We start from the raw sequence: 23,013 nt of genomic DNA, 5'->3' as shown, positions 1-23,013 counted from the left end.
AAGTTTGCCAAAATACTCAACTATAGTTTCTCCTGAATTTTTTCCTCTTTTCTATAGCTGTTCTGTCATCTAGAGCAGTATGGTTTCTTACACTAGGCATGAGGATCTTTAATTGCTCTCTAAGGAGTTTCCTCTATGATGGCAGGAAATGACAGAGCCAGATTTGACACAGGGGCCTGCCAGAAGCTCCTCAGGCAGTTTCCTGACGGCAAAAGGTTACCTTGAATATCCCTTGTTGACCTACATTTATTAGTCCAATGCCTGCCTTTGTGACCTTCTGCATGGTCCAGAAGGGAGGAACATTCTGAGTGGATTATGCTTGGAAAAAAACATTGCTTCTAGGAACACCCTGTTTACAATCCCTTTTAAGGTGACCTTGTTTGCCACAATTGAAACACTTTGCGATTTTTCTCCAAACCTCTGGAAATCACCTCTCCTATCCAAGTATCATCATCATGAGATTTAGTATTGATTGTATCTGAAACCCAATCTTCCAAGGGGTGCTGATCTTGCCTTTAATTATCCTTTTGAATTGAGAATTATCATCTTCAAAAGCCTGTAAGTCAGTTACTATTTGTTTAGCTTCTGAATTTGGTATTATTCTATTTACTGCTGATGTCAATCTTTGTAAGAACTCTGTGAAGGTTTCTTTTGAACCCTGTATGACTTTAGTAAATAATTCAATCTTCTACTTCTTCAGTTCTATCCCAAGAATTCAGAGCTGTTCCATGGCATAAATCCAGGGTGTGGTCATCATATACAGTTTTTCTTTCTATAGTAGCATATTCTCCTTCTCTAAAAAGTTGATCTTGGGAGATTTCCTTACCTCTAGCTTTACTCTGTTGTTCCATAGTCTTAGCCTCTTTTCTGAACCAAGTGCTCCACTGCAATTGTGGACCGGGCTCTAAAACAACTGTATCCAAGTCTGTCCAGTCTTAGGGGGTAGTTCTGTTACAAGCTGACCACATTCTTAACGTTTGCTTCACAAAAGGTGAGTGCATTGCCAGAGGAGACTACTGCTTCCTTCCTGAAAATCTAACATTGCCATTGGAGTCCCTTCAGCTCTTACAGAGCCTCTAGCATTTGGTACTTCCTATAAGGTTACTGGATATATTAAGGTTGGTTGTTAGAAAACCTTAGGCTGTTCCTCTCTATTCTTATAATGCAATTGATTCTCCATTAAATTCCTCTGTCTGGATCTGAATATCTCTATGATCTGTTTTGTTGTTTTTCTAAAATTTGTATCTTAGCACTCAGATTAACCAACTTTTTAGTGATAAAACAAAATTGATAAAGCTGGTGTTTACATTTGACATTACATAAATCCCATCTAAATTTAATTGTTCCGTCTTCAAACTGTTCAGTGAATTATCATACAGAGACATAACTCCCATTGTAATAGTGTTTCCCAATTTTTTAATGTGGGAAAAATCTCTCTTTTATCATTCCTCCCTTAAATAATTCTCAGTTTTCTCACCAAATCTGCCACTGAAGATGATGATGAAGAAGAAGAAGATGATGATGAAGATGATGATGAAGAAGATGATGATGATGAAGATGTGAGGCTGATTGCTTCTCCGTAGGACAGTAAAAACCTGACTGGATTTCAAGGCAGCTACTAGTTTGGCATCAGCCTGAGGAGGGGATTTAGGGAGAGCCCCCCATTAGAGAAGAAAGAAACGCCTAGCTGGTAGGGCTGTGACTTTGGCCGTTCATAGCTCCAGCCTATGAAGGTGGTTGTAAAGCCACAGGCAAACGGCTTTTTCATGAATTCGTACCCCAAATGTTGGGTGCTAGATGTAACACAAATAATAAAAAGCCCAGAGACATGAGTTCAAGTTGAAGATCAGAAAAGCAAAGCAGCCAGCCACTGGCTCTTACCTTTACCTCAGACCGAAGTGGTGATCCTGTATTCACAATCCTCAGACTGAGACCTGTCTCCTCCTGCCTTATATTCTTCTCTAGTGCTGGGGTTAAAGGTGTGCATCACCTCCTGGCCTCTATGACTAACTAGTGTGGCTGCTGGGATTAAAGTGTGTGCCACCACTGCCTGGTCTGCATGGTTGACTAGTGTGGCTGCTTTGCATTCTGATCTCAGGCAAGCTTTATTTATTACAACACAAATACTATACCACTATAGAATGAACCCCCTCTATATTTATATGGAGAGAGGGGGGTTCATTCTATATGTATATGAATATTTATAAATATGTATCTATATGTGGGAATTTATTGGACTGACTTAGAGGCTGCAGTCTAGCTAATCTAACAGTGGATGAATGGAGAGTCCAAGAACCTAGTAGTTGCTCAGTCCCATGCAGCTGGGTGTCTCAGCTGGTCTTCTGTATGCTGGAATCCCAAAGAAGTCGGCTCCAATGCCAGTGAAGGAATGGATGTGCTGGCAACCGAGAACTCACTCTGTAGACCGGGCTGGCCTTGAACTCACAGAGATCTGCCTGCATCTACATCCCCTACCCCGAGTGCTGGGATTAAAAGCGAGAGCCACCATCACCCGGTTAAAGTTTTTTAAGTATTAAAAAATATGCATGGTGATTTTTACCTAAAAAGCCATATTAAGAAGAAATCCTGAGGTTTCTCCTTCTATATAAATGTCTTTTGTAACGATCTTTACAACAAATAGATTTGTTTGTAAAAAGTATTTTCCACAGGTAACTATTGCTAACTAATATTAATGAGTAACTGAACATCTAGAGAAAGAGCCATGTTTGAATCCTGGATGGGTAAATTTGGGGTTTACGTGTCCTTCCCTTCTGGCCCTGTGTGTCCCTCAGGCTATTTGCCAGTGGGGCACCACGGAGTTGCTCCAGTGTGAGATTGTTTGGATAATCAAATCTTTTTTGTATTTTGTAACTTAATTTGTATGTAAGCCAGAAGTCAATCTTGGTATCTGCCCCAGGATTGTCCACCTGGCTTCTTCAGATGGGCTCCCTCACTTGGACCTAGGTATTGTGGGCTATTGGGTCGGTGAACCCCAGGGATTTGTATGATTCAGCCTCCCCAGCACAGGGGTTATATGCACATGCAGCCAGGTATGGCTGGGAGTCAGGGACTGAATTCAGGTTTCCATGCTTGTCCAGAAAGCGTTTGACTGACCAGGCCATCTCCCAGCCCCTGGATTTCTTTTAAAATTGAGACATTCTCCTTACATCTGTATCTGTACGTGGTATGTGAAATGGTCAGGCCTTTGCTAACTCCTGATTATAGAACAAGCTTGTCTTACTGAGTTCAATCCGCGCTGGTCTGTGTGTGAGTAGCGCTCTCACAGCAGGAGTGCTTAGGAGTGCTGCCTGCTCGGCCACGTGGCGGGACTTAGGAACACTGCCACAACTAGAAAATGCCATTGGAGACATTGTCACTATCGAGTCCCTGTTAAATATACCATCTCAGTCTTTGTTACGTTTGAACAATCAGCTGGGTGTTTTCTCTTAGATTTCAGGCATGTGCTATGACCGCAAAGTGTTCCAGGTTCACCAGCTGCTTCGCATCCCTGGCAGGATGGCCCGGTTCTTTTCCTGGGCCCTCGAGCCCATCTTCTCATCTTCAGAGCCAACCAGCGAGGCCAGAGTTGGGATGGGAGCCACCGTGGACATCCAGAGGCAGCAGAGGATGGAGCAGCTTGACCGGCAGCTGATGCTCTCTCAGTTTGCACAAGTGAGGCGACAAAGGCAGCAGCAGGTGAGACCTGCGTGACGGCCCTGAGGTGTGACGGCATGCGCGTGTACACACATTGCGTGTGAGCCTGTGAGCCTCTGTTGTACTCCTGTGCTGTATACTGAGCTTCTGATGTGTTTGCAGGAGACTGAGAATTTAGGTCTCAGGGTGGCCTTTGTCAGTGTCAGGGGTTTTGTTTTTAAGGTAACATACATCAGAGCTGAGCAGTGGATCAGAATGGACATTCTCATTCTTAGCATTATTTCGGAGAGAAACACCAACTAGTTAACAGGATAGGGTATGTATCAGTGTTTGTAATCTTGTCAAAGCCACAGCGTCTTCCTGTTAAAGGGCTAGTCATGTGCCCTGGATGAGGAACGAACGCAAAGCTTCATGACTGTCCTGGATTAAAGTGAGCACAGGTAAGAAAGCATGAAGGGAACAACCAGTGATTACATCATATAAATGTGTGCCATTAGCAGCCAGGGGCCATTGCACAGTTACCTACAAATACCACATTAGCCAAAACTCCAACGCAACACTTGTCTTTCAAGGGGCACAAGGAAAGGGGAAGTTGCTCTCGAGCCAGCCAAAGAGTCTGGCATCTTCCTTGGACACTTGCATGATCCAGGACACTGGGCTCTTCACTTCCGGCCTCCTCCTTCATCTTCTGGGGTGCTGAGAGATGCAAGGTTTTCTCCGGCCCTCTCTCTGTCTCCGGCCTTCTCGCCCAGGTGTGAGGCGGTAGGGCTTTAGGTCTCAGTGGCCTACAGAATTGAAGGCCACTATCTAGTCTGATGTCATTGTGCCCCCATTGGGAATGTGGGTTCCAGGGTTGGGATAGAAGAGAAAGAAACCAGAGTTGTCCTTACAGACCTGTTTGACTTTGACATTACTTCGGAGCACACGATGCAGGTGTATGACATACATGTTCGAGGACAGCTGGCGCGTGCTCTTGTAGGGACTCAGCCGTGGGGTGGAAACGACTGAGACCTCAGCTCTGTACATGAGAACAGAGAGCACAGAGCGGCGTGAGAAGGGTTCTGTCTACAGTCAGCACAGGCGGAAGTGAAGTCTGTGATTGACAGGAGGCAGTGGATCCACAGGACCCTTGAGAAGAGGGGAGGATGGATGGCATAGAGAGCCCAGCAAGGCCTGGCTGCTCACACTCTTCCTGGCCCTTTGTAGCTTCCTCCCCTCCTGGGTGCAGCATAGGACCCTCTGAGATGAGAGTCTTTATGGGGAAAGGGAGGTTTGTAGGTTCTGTCGTGCACTTTGGGTGAGTGGGTTTCTAGTGTCTGTGGCCTGCCTTGGGGAAAGAAATTCTGGTTTCTGTGCCCTACAGATGGGATGGTAGGCGAAGGCTGGAGAGACCTTGCTTCAGAGGCATCCAGAGTCTTCACCTCAAAGAACTCAGAACATCAAGGTGCCAGACTTTGGAGCATGATGTTCTGAGCCCTAATTCTCTTTTCATAAGGAAACCATTTCTTTTGGATTAGGGCCCACTGAATGACCTCACTTGACCTTAATTAACCGTTGAAGACCCTGTGTCTAAATCCCGTCCTGCCAAGGGAGTAGGTTTTCAACATACAGACTCGTGGTTCTGCAGAGTCAATGCCCAGTGTTGGTTGGCACTACGTGCTCATTTTTTCTTGAGAGTGGTCTATCAAGCTTATTGCTGTCTGCTGATGGCAGGTTAGCTAGTCGATGATGTCAGTATCTAGATCACCTGGGTACATGGGGCGTATGCATAACCTCCATCCTGTCGCCGTGGCTACTCTTCCTGTACCAGTACTGAGATGGGCAATAATTAGGTTGTTATCATTCCATCTGCCTCCTGCTTGGTGCCTTTATTATGATGGATGTCTGTGGTAGGAATTAACACTTCCCCAGAGTCCCTTTAGTTGGGTTCATTGCCTTCCCTCGGGTTTCCTTGGCCCTTACCTTCCAGTTTCCTGGCTGAGCAACCAAGTCTTTTGCTAGCCTGGTAAATCTGCAGGCTGCATTTTATTACCCACAGGCCACTTCTCTTCATGCTAAGTGGATGACTGAGGGAACTAGCCAGCTCCTCCCATGGGAGGAGTTCCCTTCTGTCTTCCAGTGATCTCCCTGCGCATTTTCAAGACTGTCCCTGAACCATACTTGGCCAGTGTCCTCTCTCACGGTTGTCACAGGCTCACCACTTGTGGCAGGTGTGAGCTAGGAGATGTGTTGGTGCAGCAGAGGTGGTTGGCATGGTGTCTGGCATATTTGCTTTTCCAGCGCCCTTGTGCCCTCTGGCCGTGCCCATGCTGACCCCGGGTGTGCCCTTTAACTCTGGCAGCGGGTTTCTGCTGGGTTTCCAGGGCCTGCAGACGGATGGGTCTCCACTACACACACTGAAATCACTTTATTCTTAGGCGGTTTCTGGTATAGCATAGTTTTCTGTGGGGATATACTTCTACAAATCATATATTCCCTGCCTGGGACCCCAGGAGCCAACATGTTCTCTTATGGATGCCTTCAGATACCACACGGTGTCTCTGTCAACCACACAATCTTCCCCAGTGAGTAAAGCACCAACCCTCTCGTCCGCCCTGAGAATGCATTCCCACTGGCGCTGGGAACGGCACCAGCTCTTGTTTGTGGCTCTCTCTGCTGTCTGCCACGCCTCTCCACTCTCCAAGGGCCTGAAGTTCAGAGCAGGAAAGCAGCCTGGACAGCCAAGAGCATCTGCCCTTAAGCTTTCTAGGTTTATTTTCTTAAGCTTTATTACCACAGCCTGCTGAACTTCCTCATGGGGCTGTTTGACCTTTTATCTTTATGCATGGTAGACCAGTACACAGTAATCTTCTGCCTGTTAAACCCCCATGGAAGATTCCCGTGTTTGTGTGTGAGTGAGACCTTTGTATGCCGGTTACGTTGATCTGGGGGAAGGGCTTGTTTTCATAGATTTTTCCCAACACATTTGTTCTTAATGCTTATCCTACAGTAGACCTAGGGCTGCTGTCTGCTATGGAGCTTCAGGGCAGCCAGTCCGCAGGGCTCGCCGCAGGGCTCGCTGCCTCACTTGCAGACTGGCGTGCTTCACGTATCACTAGCAAGGACATCATGTGCTATGCCTACCACTTGCCCCTGGCACCGGTTCAGTCCTGCTCTTGGAAACGTCTATTTGGAGCTCTCCCCTCACGCAGTGGGCTGCATTCGAGGCCACTCAAGGCCACCCAAACAGGTAACCACTGGGCCAAAGCCTCAAGGCTATCCCGTTGAAGTTCCTGGACCCAGTTTACATCTATGGGACGGCCTTCCCTCTCCCCCAGATGGACTCATGCTCTTATGCCCTACGTGTCTCCCAGAGACATTTCTGCTGCACTCACTGCCCCTCCTCAGTCCCACAGGCTGCCCTGACTCCTCAATAGGTACTTCTCCCTGCTCCTGTCTGCAGTGGCCCTGCACTCCACCCCTCCACTGCACCCCTCCGCCCGTCCACACCTTGCCCCTGCTCTAGTGAAGTGTCAGATGTCCTTTATGTCGGTGGGTTGTTCCTGCCCCCATCATCTCCACCACCTGAGTTCATGCCCGTGGCCTCATTTGCCTGCTCCTACGGCAGCGTCTGCCCCCGTCATTTGCTCCGTCAGTGGTCTCTGAAACATCACTCCCAGAAATCTTTCAGCAGTTCTTCTTAGCTGTTAGGGTAGTTTACACACGGCCCCTGCCTCCTCCCCACAGTGCACACAAGCCTTGCCGAGCCATTTGCAGTTCATCAGAGCTGTGGCCTCTGCAGCCACCCAGCTCTGCCACAAAACATGGGCACCTATGCCATGTGATGGGATGCAGAGAGCAGGCTGTCCGCTTCCCCAGTGCACGGATAATAGGGCACCAACAGGAGCTTAGCAAATATTTGGGGAACTTATGAGTAAATGTGTGTCTGTAAATATTGACAGGGTTACTTCGAATGCTGTTGCCAGCTTAACAGTCGGAGTTGGAAAGGCACATGGCGGTCCTGCAAGGGCAAGCTGAAAACAAGTCATGACAGACAGACCAAGCTCATGTTTAGGCTCACAGAACAGCCTGGAAGTTCAGGAATAGGGCTGCAGAGGAGGAGCTTCTGGGGGGGGGGGGGGGACTATGGCCGGACACTGAGAAGCACCACGCAACCTGTGCCTTGGTGTGAGATAGCCCATGCTCACATCTGCCGTAGCAACGTGGCAGTGACCTCACGTTCCCGCAAGTGTTGCTGACGGTGACCTCTCTTTCCTGAGTGTTGCTGGCGGTGACCTCACGTTCCTGCGAGCATTGCTGGCGGTGACCTCACGTTCCTGCGAGCGTTGCTCCTCAGCTGTGCCACTCCTGCAGATTGTCGTCTCTCCAGGACTTTCCTCATCTGGGGATGGGGCCGATGTCTGGACAGAGTCAGAATCAGCAGCCTTGCATTCCGGAAGTCCAGACGTGGTGATGCTCCAGGTGTGCCCCGACCCTCCCGCGGGTCTCTCTGGACTCCTCTTCAAGTAGTTATGCTTCTCCCCTGGACGCCTTACTGTTTAATGTGTCTGTCGTCTATGATGTGTGGCTGACATGTTAGCCCTGTTCTCCCAGCCTCACGTCTCTGTGCCGACACATAGCTGCTGGCTCCAGTAGGTCACAGTCACTTTCCTATAGTGCCCGGCTTGCTGCGGCCAGGGCCAGTGTTTGTATGGGGGTGGGGGTCTCACTATGTAACTCTGGCTATCCTGGAACTCATTATTCAAACCAGGCTAGTTACAGACTCAGAAATCCGACTACTCTGCCCGTCCTTGCACCACCTTGCCAGCCATGGGCTCTCGTGCTAGTCCCCGCCAGCCATGAGCTCTTGGAGGAGAGAAGACAGTTTTACCCATTTGTGCCTTTCTGAGCTCTAGTGCAATGAGTGCACTGCCCCGTGAGTGTGCAAGACACTACCTGCCTCCTCCAGAAGTCCGCAGCTGCTGACAGTGAAGCAGACCGTGTTCCTCCCGAGGCTCAGCATCCCTGCACAGTCTAGGTTGCTTGAAGGAATCTTGAAGAGGTCATCATTTGGGGTGCAAGGGCCCCAAAAGAAAAAGACTAGGGTCCCCAAACACTGTGGGAACTGAGGCTGCCGTAAGGAGCTGACAGCGACGGGTCAGGGGTGGCCGACCACGCCTGTCCACCTGCAATCCCAGCACTCCCAGGCAGATGTAGGACAGTCACAGGTTAGAGGCTGCCTGGGCTGTGACGTGGGGATGTCTGAGCAGCTAGCTCCTGCCCAGCCCCATGACGCTCTTCTTCATAGATAGAGGCCCAGCCAGGGGAACTGGCTTTGTGAGGGGAAGGTAAGAACTTTTAGACAATGCCTAGCTTTCCCGTGGGAACAAAGGCTGAAGGATGGGCTGATAGCAGTGGTCGTTGATTTAATCAGTCGTGCCTTCATGACGTAACCAAAAACTCACAGGGACTAAGTTTTAAGTAGCTCCTACATAGCGGAACACATGGAGGTTTCTAGAGGATGGTGCCCAGAGAGAGCCCACACCCTCCTGCGCTGTGCCGCCTGCATCTCCCCATCTGCTGTTCATCTGTGTTCATCTGGCGCCGTCGTCTCTGAGTCCCCTGAGAGGAGGGAGTCGTGGGCTCGATTTCTCGGCGGCCAGTCGGAAGTACAGGTGCAGTGCAGGGTTTGGTGTGGCGTCAGGTCAGGTTGGCAGCGTGGTGCGGCTGAATCTGCTGTTGTTTTCACTGCCATGCGTAGTGTTAGAATTCAGTCTGAGACTGCCATGGTGTCTCCTGGAGAATGGCTCGGGCTGAGAGCCCCTTCCCTACCCTCATGCATCTGCCAGGAGGAGTGCTGTGGGACTGTTCTGAGTAACCCGTGTGCTCACAGTGTGGAGCACAGTCATAAAATGAAAAGAAAAAATAATAGCATTTAGGGAGACAGCTCCGGGTAGACAGGGTAGCCACACACAGTCTAATGGTTGTCGCGGGAATAAAGGATGGCCTAAGGGTTTCCGAGGGAACAGAAGAGCTCTGGAGTTTTGGTCACTGCCGTGCCGTGGGCACACATTCTGTACCTTGCAGGACGCCTGAGACATGTCCAGACCTGGGAGCTAACCTGTCGCCCTTAAAAGCTTCAACTTCTAGAACAAAGCTGAACATAGTATCACCCGTACACCAGGCCGCCTTTTGTTGTAGAGTTCAGAGCTGAGCAATCTTTATGTCCCTACAGAACGGCCTCATTTTTGCCTCTTCTCAGAGGGTTAGTACGTCCTGCATGGCCGTCACCCTTTAGGTGTGGTGCCAGCACCTTTCAGTTTAGTCTTCATGGAAAACCTGGGTTCCCTGCATTTTGTTCACTCGCGTGAACCATTTTCCTGCTCCCTGGTGATCCCGTGTAGCACAACACACACTTGAGGCTGAACCTTACCCTCAGGTGTCCCGTAGGAGCGGGGTTAAGGTGAACCCTGTGTGAAGGCACATGGTATAGGCTCCTGGAGACTTGGGGCCGCTGGTGTCAGCGTTTCCCCTGATTGCCCATCCACCTGTTTTGGTGATAAGTAGTCATTTTTCATGCAAGGACAGGTGTCAATGCCGCCCCCAGCATCTAACCACCGTTCACACGTGCAGTGCAGTGAGCTCCTCAGGCTTGAAGCACATTAGCTACTCTGTCACCTACCCCCAGTAAGATTTTGTGGCTGTGAAGATTGTTTCTCTCCTCCTCCACCCGCAGAAGGGTTGTCAGGTGCCTCCCAACCTGCAGCATGACTCATACCTGCCTTGCACAGTATGAAAGTCCTTTTCATTAATTATTTGTTATTTAATAAATATTTCTGGTATAGGAAAGTATTCTGTTGAGTAATTCACGTAAAGTGTGCAAGTCACTAATTTTCATTCACAGAATTACATAATATCACCACAGTCAGCTACAGACCATTGTTAGCATCCAAATTGTGTGTCCAGAGCAGTGGATACACGTGACATGAAAGCAGAGGAGCGTAGTAGACGGGGGGCCAGAAAGAGGGGTGGGGAGAGAACAAAGTATGTGTGTGTGTATGTGTGTATGCATGTGCGCGTGTGCCTGTGTATACAAAAATCTATACGGAACGCATTGCTTTGTATGCTAGCTGCGAGCCAGGCACTGTGTCCTGAGCTTGATGTGACAGAGAACGAGACAGTCACAATACAGTGTCGCGTCATCATCAGGCAGAGGTGGCAGCGGCACCTCTATTCCTGTGAACGTTTCAAGTCCCCGCTGGGACCCAATGGGAACAGGCCACGGAGGCCCGACTTCGGGCGATGCCACGCAGGCTGGCCCACGCGCATCTGCACTTGGCTGTGCTCTTTCACTTTTTGATGTGATTTGATTTGAAAATAATTCTCATCAAATTATTGTGCTTCTTTGTCAACAAAGTCTAACCAGCCAGAGCCGGTTCCTTTATGACTCTTCTCCCATGAGTGTGTGAGTGTGTCGTGTCAGATGTGGGATAAGTCACTAGAGCTCAGTCGATAAAAATCTGCAGTTAAGTGAAAACGAGACGCAGGAGCTCTGGGTGAAGCCGAAGCCGAAAGCTGCTGATGGCGATCTGCGCCTGCTGCGACGGGGCCGTCTGCCTGCCTTGCCACTGCTCTCCCTGGCCTTGCTGACGAGACTCAGCCCCAAAGATAGGATCAGTCAAACTCTCTTTTCCAAACCTGACTCACTAAGTGACATTCGTGAAAATCATTTCTGTTTTCCATTCTGTTTTGGTGTCTTGGTGAGAAAGAGGAGCACTACACAGTCTCATGGTGCTTTAGGGGTAGGAAAGTGACGGTAATTTTCTTTGAAGGTCCAAAAGTTATAATCAACTCTAACTCTCTGTTGGATTTTCTTCCTCGGCTCACTTTTAGTTACCTTCTAGAACCCTAAATGAGTGTAGAGATGGACCAGGAAGCGTCATGTTAGATGTGGATAGACTCGAGCCATCAGCCCTTCTCTTCTTGGTCGCAGAGACAGAATGCACTGGAACTCCTCTATCTTGAGAAGCCTGGGCTTTCACGGAGTCTCCCCCTCGCACCCAGCATTCCGAGCCCTCAGCATGTGCCAGAAGCCCATAATTTCCAGATGTGAGCCATGCCCTCTTTCCAGAGATCGTAACACGTGTTGGCCAACCAAGGTTTGCCAAGATCTTCCTAATGAAGTCATGAGCTCCATGTGTGTATGCCACACTTTCCCCAGACTGTGTGCCCATGCTTTGTGGTTCAGCACATCCCTTAAATGAGAGAGACACTCACTTACTTCTCCACCCTCCTTCCTTGGGAGGACACCACCCACTGCTCTGACTCTACAAGATTGGCACCCAAGGAGCTTGTTTCTCCCTCAGATCCTCATGGTTCAGTGCTGCTACCAAAGGAGCTCAAGAGAGTGGGGATGGGGGACATGTCCATTGTGTGCCGAGGGGCTCTGTCCACAGCTACTCTGCAGGGACGGAGGCTCCGCTCCAACAGGGAAAGCTCTTTCAGAAAGAACACTGCTCAGCTTCCAAGGTGCTCACTAGTCCAGGGAAGAAGAGGCACTCAGTGGGCTTAAGAACCATCTAGTTCAGCTTGCCGCCGTGTACATGTGGAAACCCAAACCCCAGGGTTTACTCTATGGAACTAGCACCGTGACTGTGCCCCACGGAGCCTGCCAGAGGAGAGGAAGGAGCACTTCGGCGAGTGAAGCAATGTGGACATGAAATAAAAATTGGGCCTGCACAGAGAAGGGGGAAGCCCCAGGAAAATTGGGACACATATTCCAAGGAATCAGATCACTGGTGTAAACACAGGTCTGCATGAAGAGACGGTATACTACATGAAGAGAGTTCTGTGAAGTGGCAGGAGATACTTTAAGACAGGATTGGTTTGGACCATTAAAACAGGACGGATGTTTCAGACATCATGAGGGAGGTTTTTTCCGCTGTGGTGCTGCTGCTGTGGGAGGCTTGTGTGCAGTCGCCCACAGTGGTGTGCAGATTACATTGGAGAAAGTGTGAATAGCAGCCGTGTCATCAAGAAGCCAACGATATAACCTCAGAATGGGACAGCAAAGACACAACAGGTAGTGGCAGACCCCATAAAGGAAGAGCTAATCGTCCTTGAGTGTGAAGGTTTTGAGATACAAGTAGAGCTGAGCCTAGAAGAGCCACCAAGGATTGCAGGAGAGCTTGGCTGCCGTTAGATTGGAAAACTGATGTTCGCCCTGGCAAAGTGCTTACCGAAGTCCGGCATGAGAGCTGATTGCTGAAGACATGAAAATGGACGGCATCTCAGGGAGGAGATGTACATAGAAGGGGGAAATCTTGAGTCATTCTCGCATTTTCAACAAAGTCACCTCTTTCTCTATCAAAACATGTACCAGTCACAAGTGTCAGGGGCAATTCTAGTTCTGACTTAACATGTAACTAATTTCTGTATAGAACTAAAGTTAGGCAGGAAAAAAACGATCAAAAACTTGGCAAACCAAAGGATGAAAGAAGAAGGAGGTGCTGGGCAGGAGTGGACTCTGCCTCTGCTGGACAATGTGCTTTCATTCCTAGTTTTTCTGGAAAGCATGTGTGAGACCTTACCTTGTGCGTCCTACACTTGTGTGTGGTGTTCGTGAGCTCTGAAGTCAAATCAAGAGGGGAAAGATACCTTCGACCTAAGAAGCAGTGTAATCTGCCCGTGCAAGAGATTCTCCAGTCAAGACTGGGGCTGTGCAGACCCTAACCCCCGCCCCACACACAACATACACACACACACCCAACATGCTCACAATCCACACACACACAACATATACACCCCACATGCTAGCGCTCTCTCTCTCTCTCTTACACACACACACACACACACACACACACACACACACACACACGCGCGCGCGCGCGCACGCGCATCCACACGTCACTGTACCACCTCCTTGGTGGCTGAAACAAACCAACCAGAAGTGCATTTGCTGTGTGGCTTAGTCACGGGTAGGCGTTAGCATCCTCAGTTATCACAGCCTCCTGAGAGAGACTTGGCCTGTAGTCACAGGAGCCCACAGTGTCCAAAGCCTGTGGCCAAGGTGACCACAAAAGCTGAAGTAGAACCTTAGCCCTCCTCTTCCAGGGTGCCCCTGCCACTCCTGTGGCTCCCCACGTAGGATTTGCCAGGTCTCCTGCCTGCTGAATCAAAGAGAAAATATTTACAGCTGAGTTTGCAGCTGATGTTGAAGCGGATGTAACCGGTCGTTAGCCCCAGTGTGAAAGTGGCTCCTGTCTCCATTCTCTCAGGAGCAACCTGGGCCATCTGTCTGCCGGCTCAGTGCTGGCTGAAGAGTCCTTTGCAAGGACTGCTGAGCCCTATTTTGGGGCTATAACATAGGTTTCCCGTACCACTGTACCCCTCCCTGGTGTCCCCTTGTCCCCAGGTCAGTCTCCGGAAACATTGCTGTGGCCCCAGCCTTGCCAACCCAAGGAAAGGAGCAAGGCTCGTGACCGCAAGAGAGGAATGAGAGAGATGGCTGAGGATGGCGATGTTGCCAGAACTGCTATCCCCTGAGCAGCAGAATGTGGAGCTCCTATCCAGCCACCATGGGACTTGCTGGAAAACCCGGGCAGTCTGAAGGCTCTCAGTCAAAAACGGGTCAGCAAGATGAACCATAGAAAAACTGAAACTGAGAGTCATCACAGCCCCGTGGGCTTCTGGGTCAGTGGTCACCCGGTTCCTCCTACGCCACTGCTCTGATAGCAGAGCAGACAGACAGAGCCCTGTGCTGAATGCACAGGAAGAGAGGCTGGCGCACTACACACAGCCTTCTGGGGTTTTCTCTGAAGCTTCATGGCCTCAAGATACTGCCAGCGTACTGGATTTTGTTTTGTTTTTTTTCAGATGGGCATTTATCCAGTGCCTTGTCCTATGCCTCCCATTTCTTGGCCACGTGAAAAATGCATTGCTGGTTTAAATGTGTGGTGATGGAGGCAGACTTCTGTCTTCTTTTCTCCCCCGTTTTTGCCAGGAAGTTCCTGCTGAGCAGTGGCCTTGGACAGTATTTCCCTCCTCTAAGCTAGTAACTTACTCTCAGTGCCCAGGTCGGTGGGCTGCCTTGCGCCATCCAGGGTGCTGCCTGTGCATCTGTCAACTCAGCTGAGCTCTGTGGGTCTGCTCACCTGGCCCCTCCCATGCTGCACGCTGACAAGTGAAGCCGAGCATGTGCATGCTTACTGGGCAGGCTGCAGTTCCCGCGGAGCTGTGGGAGCGGTGTGGAGAACTGTAGTTACTGCTGCGCTCTGAGCCTGTTTCAGCCTCCACTTCGTGAGCCTCCTTCCTCCAGCCCTCCCACCCTTGCACCCCGCTACCTAGTGTTACAGGTTATAAGTAACTGTATCTCCGCTGAGAGAGCCCCATGTAGCGCAGCTGTGCGGTGTGCTTCGTATGTCCCTGTCCACTCATCCATGCAGTGGCTGTTTCCCAAGTATTTAATGTGCCAGGCCTGCACAGAACAGAACGGAGTCTGAGCCCTGGTAGAGTGTATAGCCTGTGTGAGAGTCAGGCCAGTCAATGTGCAATTGAATTGTATAGTGAGCAGGGTGAGATTCCCAGCCCCACTCATGGGGAAAGCAGAAGAGCCGAGGGTGGGTTAGTAACAAAGATCACTAGAAGCAGCAGCCTGGAAAAGCCATTGTCCTGGGGACTTGCTGGTGGTGCCAGAGTGTGGTCTGTAGTGTACGGAAGACTTGGTATGTGCTGCCCTCCGGTTTCTGTTTATATCCATTGCTTCAGACCCAGGTAGAGCAGAACTGACGGTGCAAGTGTGCACCTGTCCTCTTCTGTTCGGCCAGACAGTAAAGAGGTCGGCGACGCAGAAAACAGCGCTCTCCTCAGTTCCTTTTCTCTTGTTGTTATGTTAGCATTTGGGGCCTGTGAGATGTCTCAGTAAGTGCAGGCCCTGCACACTGAGGATGACGACCTGAATTCGGTTCCCACAACCCACATGGTGGAATAAAACCCTGTATGCTCTCTGACCTCCACATTCATGCTGGTGTGTGTGCACAAATGCACACACATACACACGCAAATAAAATGGAAAAAACTTTAAAACATCAGGGGTGGTTGAAGGGCTTTTAAGTAGAGGAAGGACACAGGAAAGCCGTGGAAAGCGGTCTGACCCGAGCAGTGTGGTCCCAGGGGACAGAGCTAGGCCTGCTCCTGCTGGGAGCAGATGTGGACATCACTCTTGAGTTGCAGCGTGGGGTGGGACATGCTCCATGTGCAGTGCCTCTGGAACATTTAGGTAGAGGTGTTTCCAGGACACCTGTTTCTATAGCTACGCGGCCAGAATCCTCACCACAGATGTGGTGCCTGAAGCCCTGTAAGCAGATGCGGGCTTGTCAGCAGAACATGGAGAAGGAAACTCCCGAAACACAACCTTAGGGACACGAGATGAGGAGACTCCGGAGGACACCGTAGCTGCAGTGTCCTCCATTAGAGCCTCCCACTAGGTCTGGACTGGAGCTTTTCAGTGCTGTGCCATGGCCAGAAATGGCCTGGGACACTGATCCCCTGTTGCTCCAGGGTATGAGCTGCTCCTGCTGCCCTCCGTGCTGTGCATGCCTGTGTTTTTGGTATGTGCCATGAGGTAAAACCCTGGAGAGCCTTGTTCTGTGGCAGGGTCAGGAAGCCTGCATACAACTCGGCCTCGGTCCTAGCACAGGGTCCCTGAGCGGTCATTTTAGTTTTCAGAGTCATTTTGATTTTGATTTGTATATGTGTACATCTCTCTGTGTGTGTGTGTGTGTGTGTGTGTGTGTGTGTGTGCGTCTCCCTCTTTCCGTCTGTCTCTGCGCCCCTCTCTCTCTCTCTCTCTCCCTCCCTCCCTCCCTCCCTCCCTCCCTCCCTCCCTCCCTCTCTCTCTCTCTGTCTCTCTGTCTGTCTCTCTGTCTCTCTCAAGTGTGTGGATGTGGGTGTCCTAGGAGACCAGAAGAGGTCACCTGATCCCCTGTAGTGAGGGTTACAGCTCCGGACCACTGAGAGAGCGCATGGTATGAGCTCTTAGCCTCTGAGCCTCTCCTTAGCCCTTCATTCCACATTTGGTGCTAACCTTTGACTGTCTTAGTCTTCCAGCACAGTGTCCGTCAGCAGTAGCCCAAGTGTGAGTGCCGTATTTCACTCCTAGCCGATTGATAACGCATGTCCCAGACAGAGAAACTGAGGACAGGGGTAGCTTCCCCAGAGGCCACCCTTTTCAGTGTGGGTGCTTTGGAAGCATTTAAGTTTTCTGAGACAGCACATTCACAATATCCTGTTAGCATTCCCCAGTTCAATCTTTCAGAGCACCCTCTTGGATAAGGAAGTAGCTCCAGCTGTACTGGGTAACACTGGGCTGGCAAGACAGCAGGGAAGAGGGGGTGTGTCAACCCTCCATCCCTCAGGGCCTCCAGGGTCCATAGCAAGCTGAAGAAAGGCAGCGGCATAGAATGGCTGCTGTCTTCAGATGTCCTAAGTGCATGTAGAGTGGTCTCATCACACCTTCATACGTACCCCCTTGAGCACGAGGCACTGTTCCCGTTGTACAAATGAGGAAACTGATGGACAGGATCCCACAGGCAGAGGCAGAGCTGTGGTCTGAACCCCCAGGCATTCTAGTGCTAGAGACTGCTCTGTCCTTGAGCACACTGACGAAATACCTGTGCTCTCCCCGTAGCTAAACTCACGCTCTACCTTGATTCAGCCTGAGCGCCACACTTGGCTGAGGCCCACCATGCCCTGGTCACACTTGGCTGAGGTCCACTCAGGGCTTCTCTGGCCCTTTGGCTGTGCTTCATGTCTTTCCTTGGAAATGCCAGAAGTCACTGTTTTGGTTTCTCTATTCTGGGCGTCTTGTCTCCCTGCAGAAGATGATCAGCTCCAGTGTAAGGCCATGTGTGCCCTGGCCGCAGTGTGCTCCTCTGGTCTAGGTCCTCACCCAGAATGCACCACAGTCTGGAGAGCGTGGATGCCTTTTCACACAGTTTCTGCTGAAGATGCTAGAAACAGTCACTGCTGTTTAGCGCAGGAGTGGGGGGACAGTTGCCTGTCTGCACAAGATACTTTCTTTAGAAATCATCTTGTCAAAATGCAAGCTTTCCTTCCACCTCTGTGAAATGTGTGGCTGTTGCTTTTGAAAAAGACAGCGTAAGGGAAGTGCTTCCTGTTTGTAGAGGTTCATATTTACCCTGTGTGAAAGCGCCTGACAGCCAGGAGCTCCTGGAACCTTCCGTTGAAGCACCTTTCTGTATTACAGAGCAGGGGGACAAGGTAGAGCTCGGTTACTGTCACTTCATTGCCTCCCAGGACATTCTTCCTAAAGGATCTTTTCAGCCCTCACTACCTCCCAGAGATGGAGGTGGATGCTAGCATGGAAGAGTTCCCCAATCCGAGACGGGGCTCCCCAGTATGCACCGTCACGAGCAGCCATAGGGCTCACATTACCTTCACCGTCCTCGCAGGCGGTGGTGCCGGACTTATTCTGTCCCGCCGGTGCGAGACACCTTACTTTGATCTGCATTTCCCCAATAGTAGGTATCTGTTGACCTGAGGCTTCCTCTGCTGTAAATGTCTATTCACACACGCTCTCTGCTGGCTCCTGTCATTGGGGTTTTTCTCACTAGTGTTTCTGTGTATGTGAATGCTCTTGTCTGTCACAGGCTGTGAACATCTCCTTCTACGGTGTGTGCCGTTGTCGGTAACTCTGATGTTTTGTTTTTGTCAACAGCAGCTGAACTTCTAATGCACATTCTTACCGGTAATATAATGATTTTTGCCGCATTTTTCATATTTTTGTTTGAAAAATCTTTTCCTCGTCACGATGACATGAAAGTATCCTCGTCTCAGAGTTCTAACAGTCTAGCCTCCCATGCTCTGGTCACTAATCTGTGGCGCACACCTGGCCCACCTCCCATGCTCTGGTCACTAATCTGTGGTGCACACCTGGCCCACCTCCCATGCTCTGGTCACTAATCTGTGGTGCACACCTGGCCCACCTCCCATGCTCTGGTCACTAATCTGTGGTGCACACCTGGCCCACCTCCCATGCTCTGGTCACTAATCTGTGGCGCACACTTGGCCCACCTCCCATGCTCTGGTCACTAATCTGTGGCGCATACTTCGCATGCCGGCTGAGACAGAAGTCTAACCTTAACTTTCTATGTCTTAGGCCATCACCGCAGTCCTGACTATTAAACAGGCTGACTTCCTCTGTGCCTGGCTTTGCCTCTGATTTCTTGACGTCCCTGCTGGTTGGCTACATCCCAGCCTGCTTCTGCTGGGTTCTCCATGTCTACTTGTTTCTGGTACCTTAGGATTCCCATTTCTTCCCGTTACATTCAGCCAGTGTTAAGTATTTTCCTTAGGTGGTTTAGGTCTTTATGAGGAGAAAGATTTTCAGACTGTACAGTCTATAAATTTTCAGGAAGTCTAAGATGTCTAAAAATAGACATTTCTAAATTAGTAAATTCAAAGAGCTGCACACAGCTAAAAACAGGCACTTTTAGAAAGGGTGGTGCCGTGCATTTTTCTTGAGATTTGAAGCCCAAAGTGGCTGTATCACCTGATGCCCAGGAGTAAATGCACAGAAGGCAGGACTGCGGGGGGAGCCGTGACTTTCTTCTCACTTCCTGTTCCATGTCTGTGTCCTGCAAAGCCCGGAGCTCCTGAAATGTGGCCGTGACCACCCTGGGACAGGGTCAGTGAGGCTGAGGTTGGATCCAGTTGCACAGGACACCTCTCTCTGTGCCTGTGCCAGGGTCCGGTTGGGGATGTGGGGTTTGCCTCACAGCGCCACAGAGCAGCATGGCACTTCGTTCCCAGCTGGGGCTGTGACTGCTGGGGGAGGCTCCGTGAGGTGTGCAGCGGTCTGGGTCTGCTCCTTTCCTGACCACCCTTGTGCTGTCTCGTAGGGAGGAATGATCAACTGGAATCGGCTTTTCCCCCCTTTACGTCAGCGACGAAATATCAACTATCAGGATGGCCCTCGGTCTGAGCCGCGAGCATCTCCTCCCCTGGAAGTTTCAGAGGAGCAGGTAACCAGCGACACCTGTACTTAGTCTATCCATACCGCAGGCAGGCATGAAGCAGTGTGGACCAACAAGAAATCAAAGCTTACTTTGGGGCTGTAGAGATAGTTGGTAAAGTACCTGTCATGAAGCCAGCACTGGTCATCTCAGTCCTAGGGAGGCAGAGATGGGAAGGCTAAGGACTTGTCGGCAACCAGACCACCCTCATTGGCAAGTCTCAGTTCTCAGAAAAACAAGGTGGACAGCAGCTGATGAAGGACACCCAAGGTTGATCTCTTCATGGGCATACATGAGCATGTGCATACACGTGTGTGTGAGCACATACATACATCTGTAATCCTAGTATATTGGAGGCTAAGGCAAAAAGATCTTGAATTGCAGAACAACTTGGGTCACATAACAAGACCTCATCACCAAAATAGAATAAAAAAAAAATGCATGGACGAAGTGGGCTCTTTACAGAGGGTTGGGAGAGAAGCAGAAGCTTGGAAGAGAGCAGCTCCTTTGTGTGGTTTTGACTTTTATAATTTTAAATCATGTTAATGTTTTACATGTTCAAGAAGTAAATTACCAAAAAGGGAACTGTCTTAAAATTGCAAAGAAATGTGATATCCAGCTTTATCCTGATGTTGAAGAGGGGGTTAGTTTTAGTAAGTTTTGAACAGAATACACCGAGACAGCATTAAAACCTCACACATATCTTAACTTGTTTATAGGTTATTTTTCCATAGTAGTTCGAGAACTGGGGTTGGAATGAAGTCAGCAGTGTATGCACAGCACAGTGGTTTTTCTGTGTGCGTGTGAATGAGTGGGTGCCTCTGTGTGTAAGTACACACATACATATACTGTGCTCTTCCTCTTGATGTCCCAGTAGTGACAAGCACAGCCACTGCTCTGGTGTTGCCCACTGAAGTAAGCTGGCATTTTTAGAGACATGGTAGATTCCATGGTAGGGTGACAAGAAACCCTGGAGGAACATCTTGTGCCCATCCATGACCGATGGCATCTCACAAGGACTCCAGAGACTATCACAGAGGATTCCACTGGCCATATTGGTGACATCAGCTTTAAGCATCCACGTGAGAAGAGTCATACCGTGTAATCCACTGGGAACAAAACCCACGTGCTCACACCGACTGTCAGTTACTTCTGTTGCTGTGGTAACACACCATGGTCAAGACTGCATAGAAGGAAGAGCTTATTTGTGCTGACAGTGTCTGAGTGGCGAGTCTAGCTGTCAGGCGTGGCAACAGGGGAAGGCAAGGCCGCAGGGGCAGGAGCTGAGCTCTCAGTTCTTCAGACACAAGCAGACACACAGAGCAAACTGGAAGTGGAGCGAGCTTCTGGTTTCAAATCCCGCCCTCAATGACAGACTTCCTCCAGCAGGACTTGACCACCTAGACATCTCCGACAACGTCGCTGACTGGGGACCGAGTTCAGATGCAGAGACCGTGCCGACACTGCTGGTAAATGTTACAGAATGTGTGCACAGAAGGAGGCGCATTTCTGTACAGTAGGAAGGGCACTGTTTTCTTTAAAAACAAAATAAAAAACCCCAGAGCTTTGCAACCACCATAGTAAACATTAACTCAAGGGAAAGGCACCAGTGTATGAAGCACTGGCCTCTGTGCTCTCTCAGTGTCTCCCCATCAGTGAGATACTTACTGTTCCATGAGGAGACTAACAACCATGCAGTCACCAAAACTAACATTGCCGATAATGGAAGAAGTGTTGTATTTATACCCTGAAAAGGACTCAAAATACATAACTTGGCACAGCACGACCTGGAGAGACCCCTGTAAAATCATAACCTGTATTCTTCAAAAGTAAGAATGTCACAAACTGCTCAGGTTGGAGGAGATGGGGCAGCTGTGAACCAGGCTGGGCATCGTGGAGAAGCGATCTCTCAGCGAAAGGCCATCTTGTTAATTGATGGTGAAGTGGACTCTAGGCTGGGTGAGAATGAATACCAGTGTCAGATCCCTGCTTTCAAGCTTCGCCAGCAGCTGGAGCGAGGTGGCTGGAGGTGAAGCCACTCGACAAGATCACCACTGCCGACTCTGGGTTCCTAGGGATCTTCTGAGGCTGCACGTGTGAGATTATATTAAAATCCACAGCACTGCCGTGAGAACACCTGAGATTCCCTCCTGGGAGAGGCTGGTTTATAGCTGACCACACCAGCCAGGCCCTTTGTCCACAGCCTCTGCTACAAAACTGTCCTTCCACACTCGGTGATCAGAAGTGCATGAGTAGGCTCCTCCCGTGTCCCTGTCCGAGACCTGGGTCAGGGCTTTTGCCAGAAACCTGTCGACCTGCCTGACGACTTGCTAATCGTTGGGTCTGTCAGTCCCTTAGCCTGGCAGTTTCTTGCTTCAGGCTTATATTTCACCAACTCTCTAGGTTTTAGCAGCAGAGGGCCAGGTGTGCAACCAGAGCTCCTTTTTATTTGCTTATTTTATTTTTAGAGTCAGGGCCTCTGAAGCCCAGGCTGGTCTCAGTTCATGGTCCTGCTGCCTCTGCCTTCTAGTGCTGGGATTAGAGATGTGCCATGCACCCGGCCAGCGGAGTTCATCTGCCCCATCTTCTTTATCAGTTCTCTTTGGGGGTGGCAGCACACACCTTTAATCCCAGAGTTCGAGGTCAGCCTGTTCTAACAGAGCAATTCCAGGACAGCCTGAACTACACAGAGAATCCTTGTCTCGAAAAAAACAAAAAACAAGCAAACAAAAACAATCCCATAGGCAAATACCATCCCAGAGGTGAGGAGGAAATGTCTCTGTCATTTGCATTTGTCACACCCTTGTGATGACAGAGAGTAGGCACCCGTGGGGTGAGAACAGACACCAAGACTGCTGTGAGTCACATTCCTCAAGTATCTGCAGGTGAGCTGTTTCTTGGTTTTGGCAGTTTGGGGAGAGGAAAAAAAAAGATATCAAAAGGAGGAGGAGAATGTGAAAATGTGTCATTGTCTGTGGGGTTTCCCCTAATGAGTCGTTTTTCCTTGATCCTCCCGGCATGACAGTGCTAAGGATAACATGTTGTCAATATCACTGTGGAGGAGCTGTGAACTCTCCCTCACAGTTGTTGTGAGAATTTACACACTCAGGAGAGGTCAACCCGCCTTTCTCCAACCGTCTGTCACGCCTTTCTGTCCTCCCCATCCCCTCTCTTTCTCAACTTGCTTCCCGAATCTTGTTTCGATGTTCCTGATCAGGGGCAGACCATCAGTGTTCACACAGCCCATAATTGTGCACACTCTTGGTGTGTTACCATAGAAGAATGAAAAGCTGGTGTTGGCGGGGTGTGGTGGTGCACCCTTTAATCCCAGCACTGGTGGATTTCC

General features: G+C 49.9%; 1 protein-coding gene across 1 annotated transcript in view; it reads left to right on the top strand.

Moving 5' to 3' along the window:
- The window catches only part of Ubac2 (UBA domain containing 2), a 135,238-nt gene that overhangs the window by 100,640 nt on the left and 11,585 nt on the right, over positions 1-23,013 (top strand). Inside the window, exons 7-8 of the mRNA XM_038310109.1 lie at positions 3,451-3,696; positions 19,554-19,676. Coding sequence (XP_038166037.1) covers positions 3,451-3,696; positions 19,554-19,676 — 369 coding nt within the window. The remainder of the gene's footprint in view (positions 1-3,450; positions 3,697-19,553; positions 19,677-23,013) is intronic.

Source organism: Arvicola amphibius, chromosome 13 (genome assembly GCF_903992535.2).
Source record: "Arvicola amphibius chromosome 13, mArvAmp1.2, whole genome shotgun sequence".
NCBI classification, from domain to species: Eukaryota; Metazoa; Chordata; class Mammalia; order Rodentia; family Cricetidae; genus Arvicola; species Arvicola amphibius.
The sequence above is the reverse complement of the archived record's forward strand: the minus strand, read 5'-3'. Positions and strand labels throughout refer to the sequence as shown.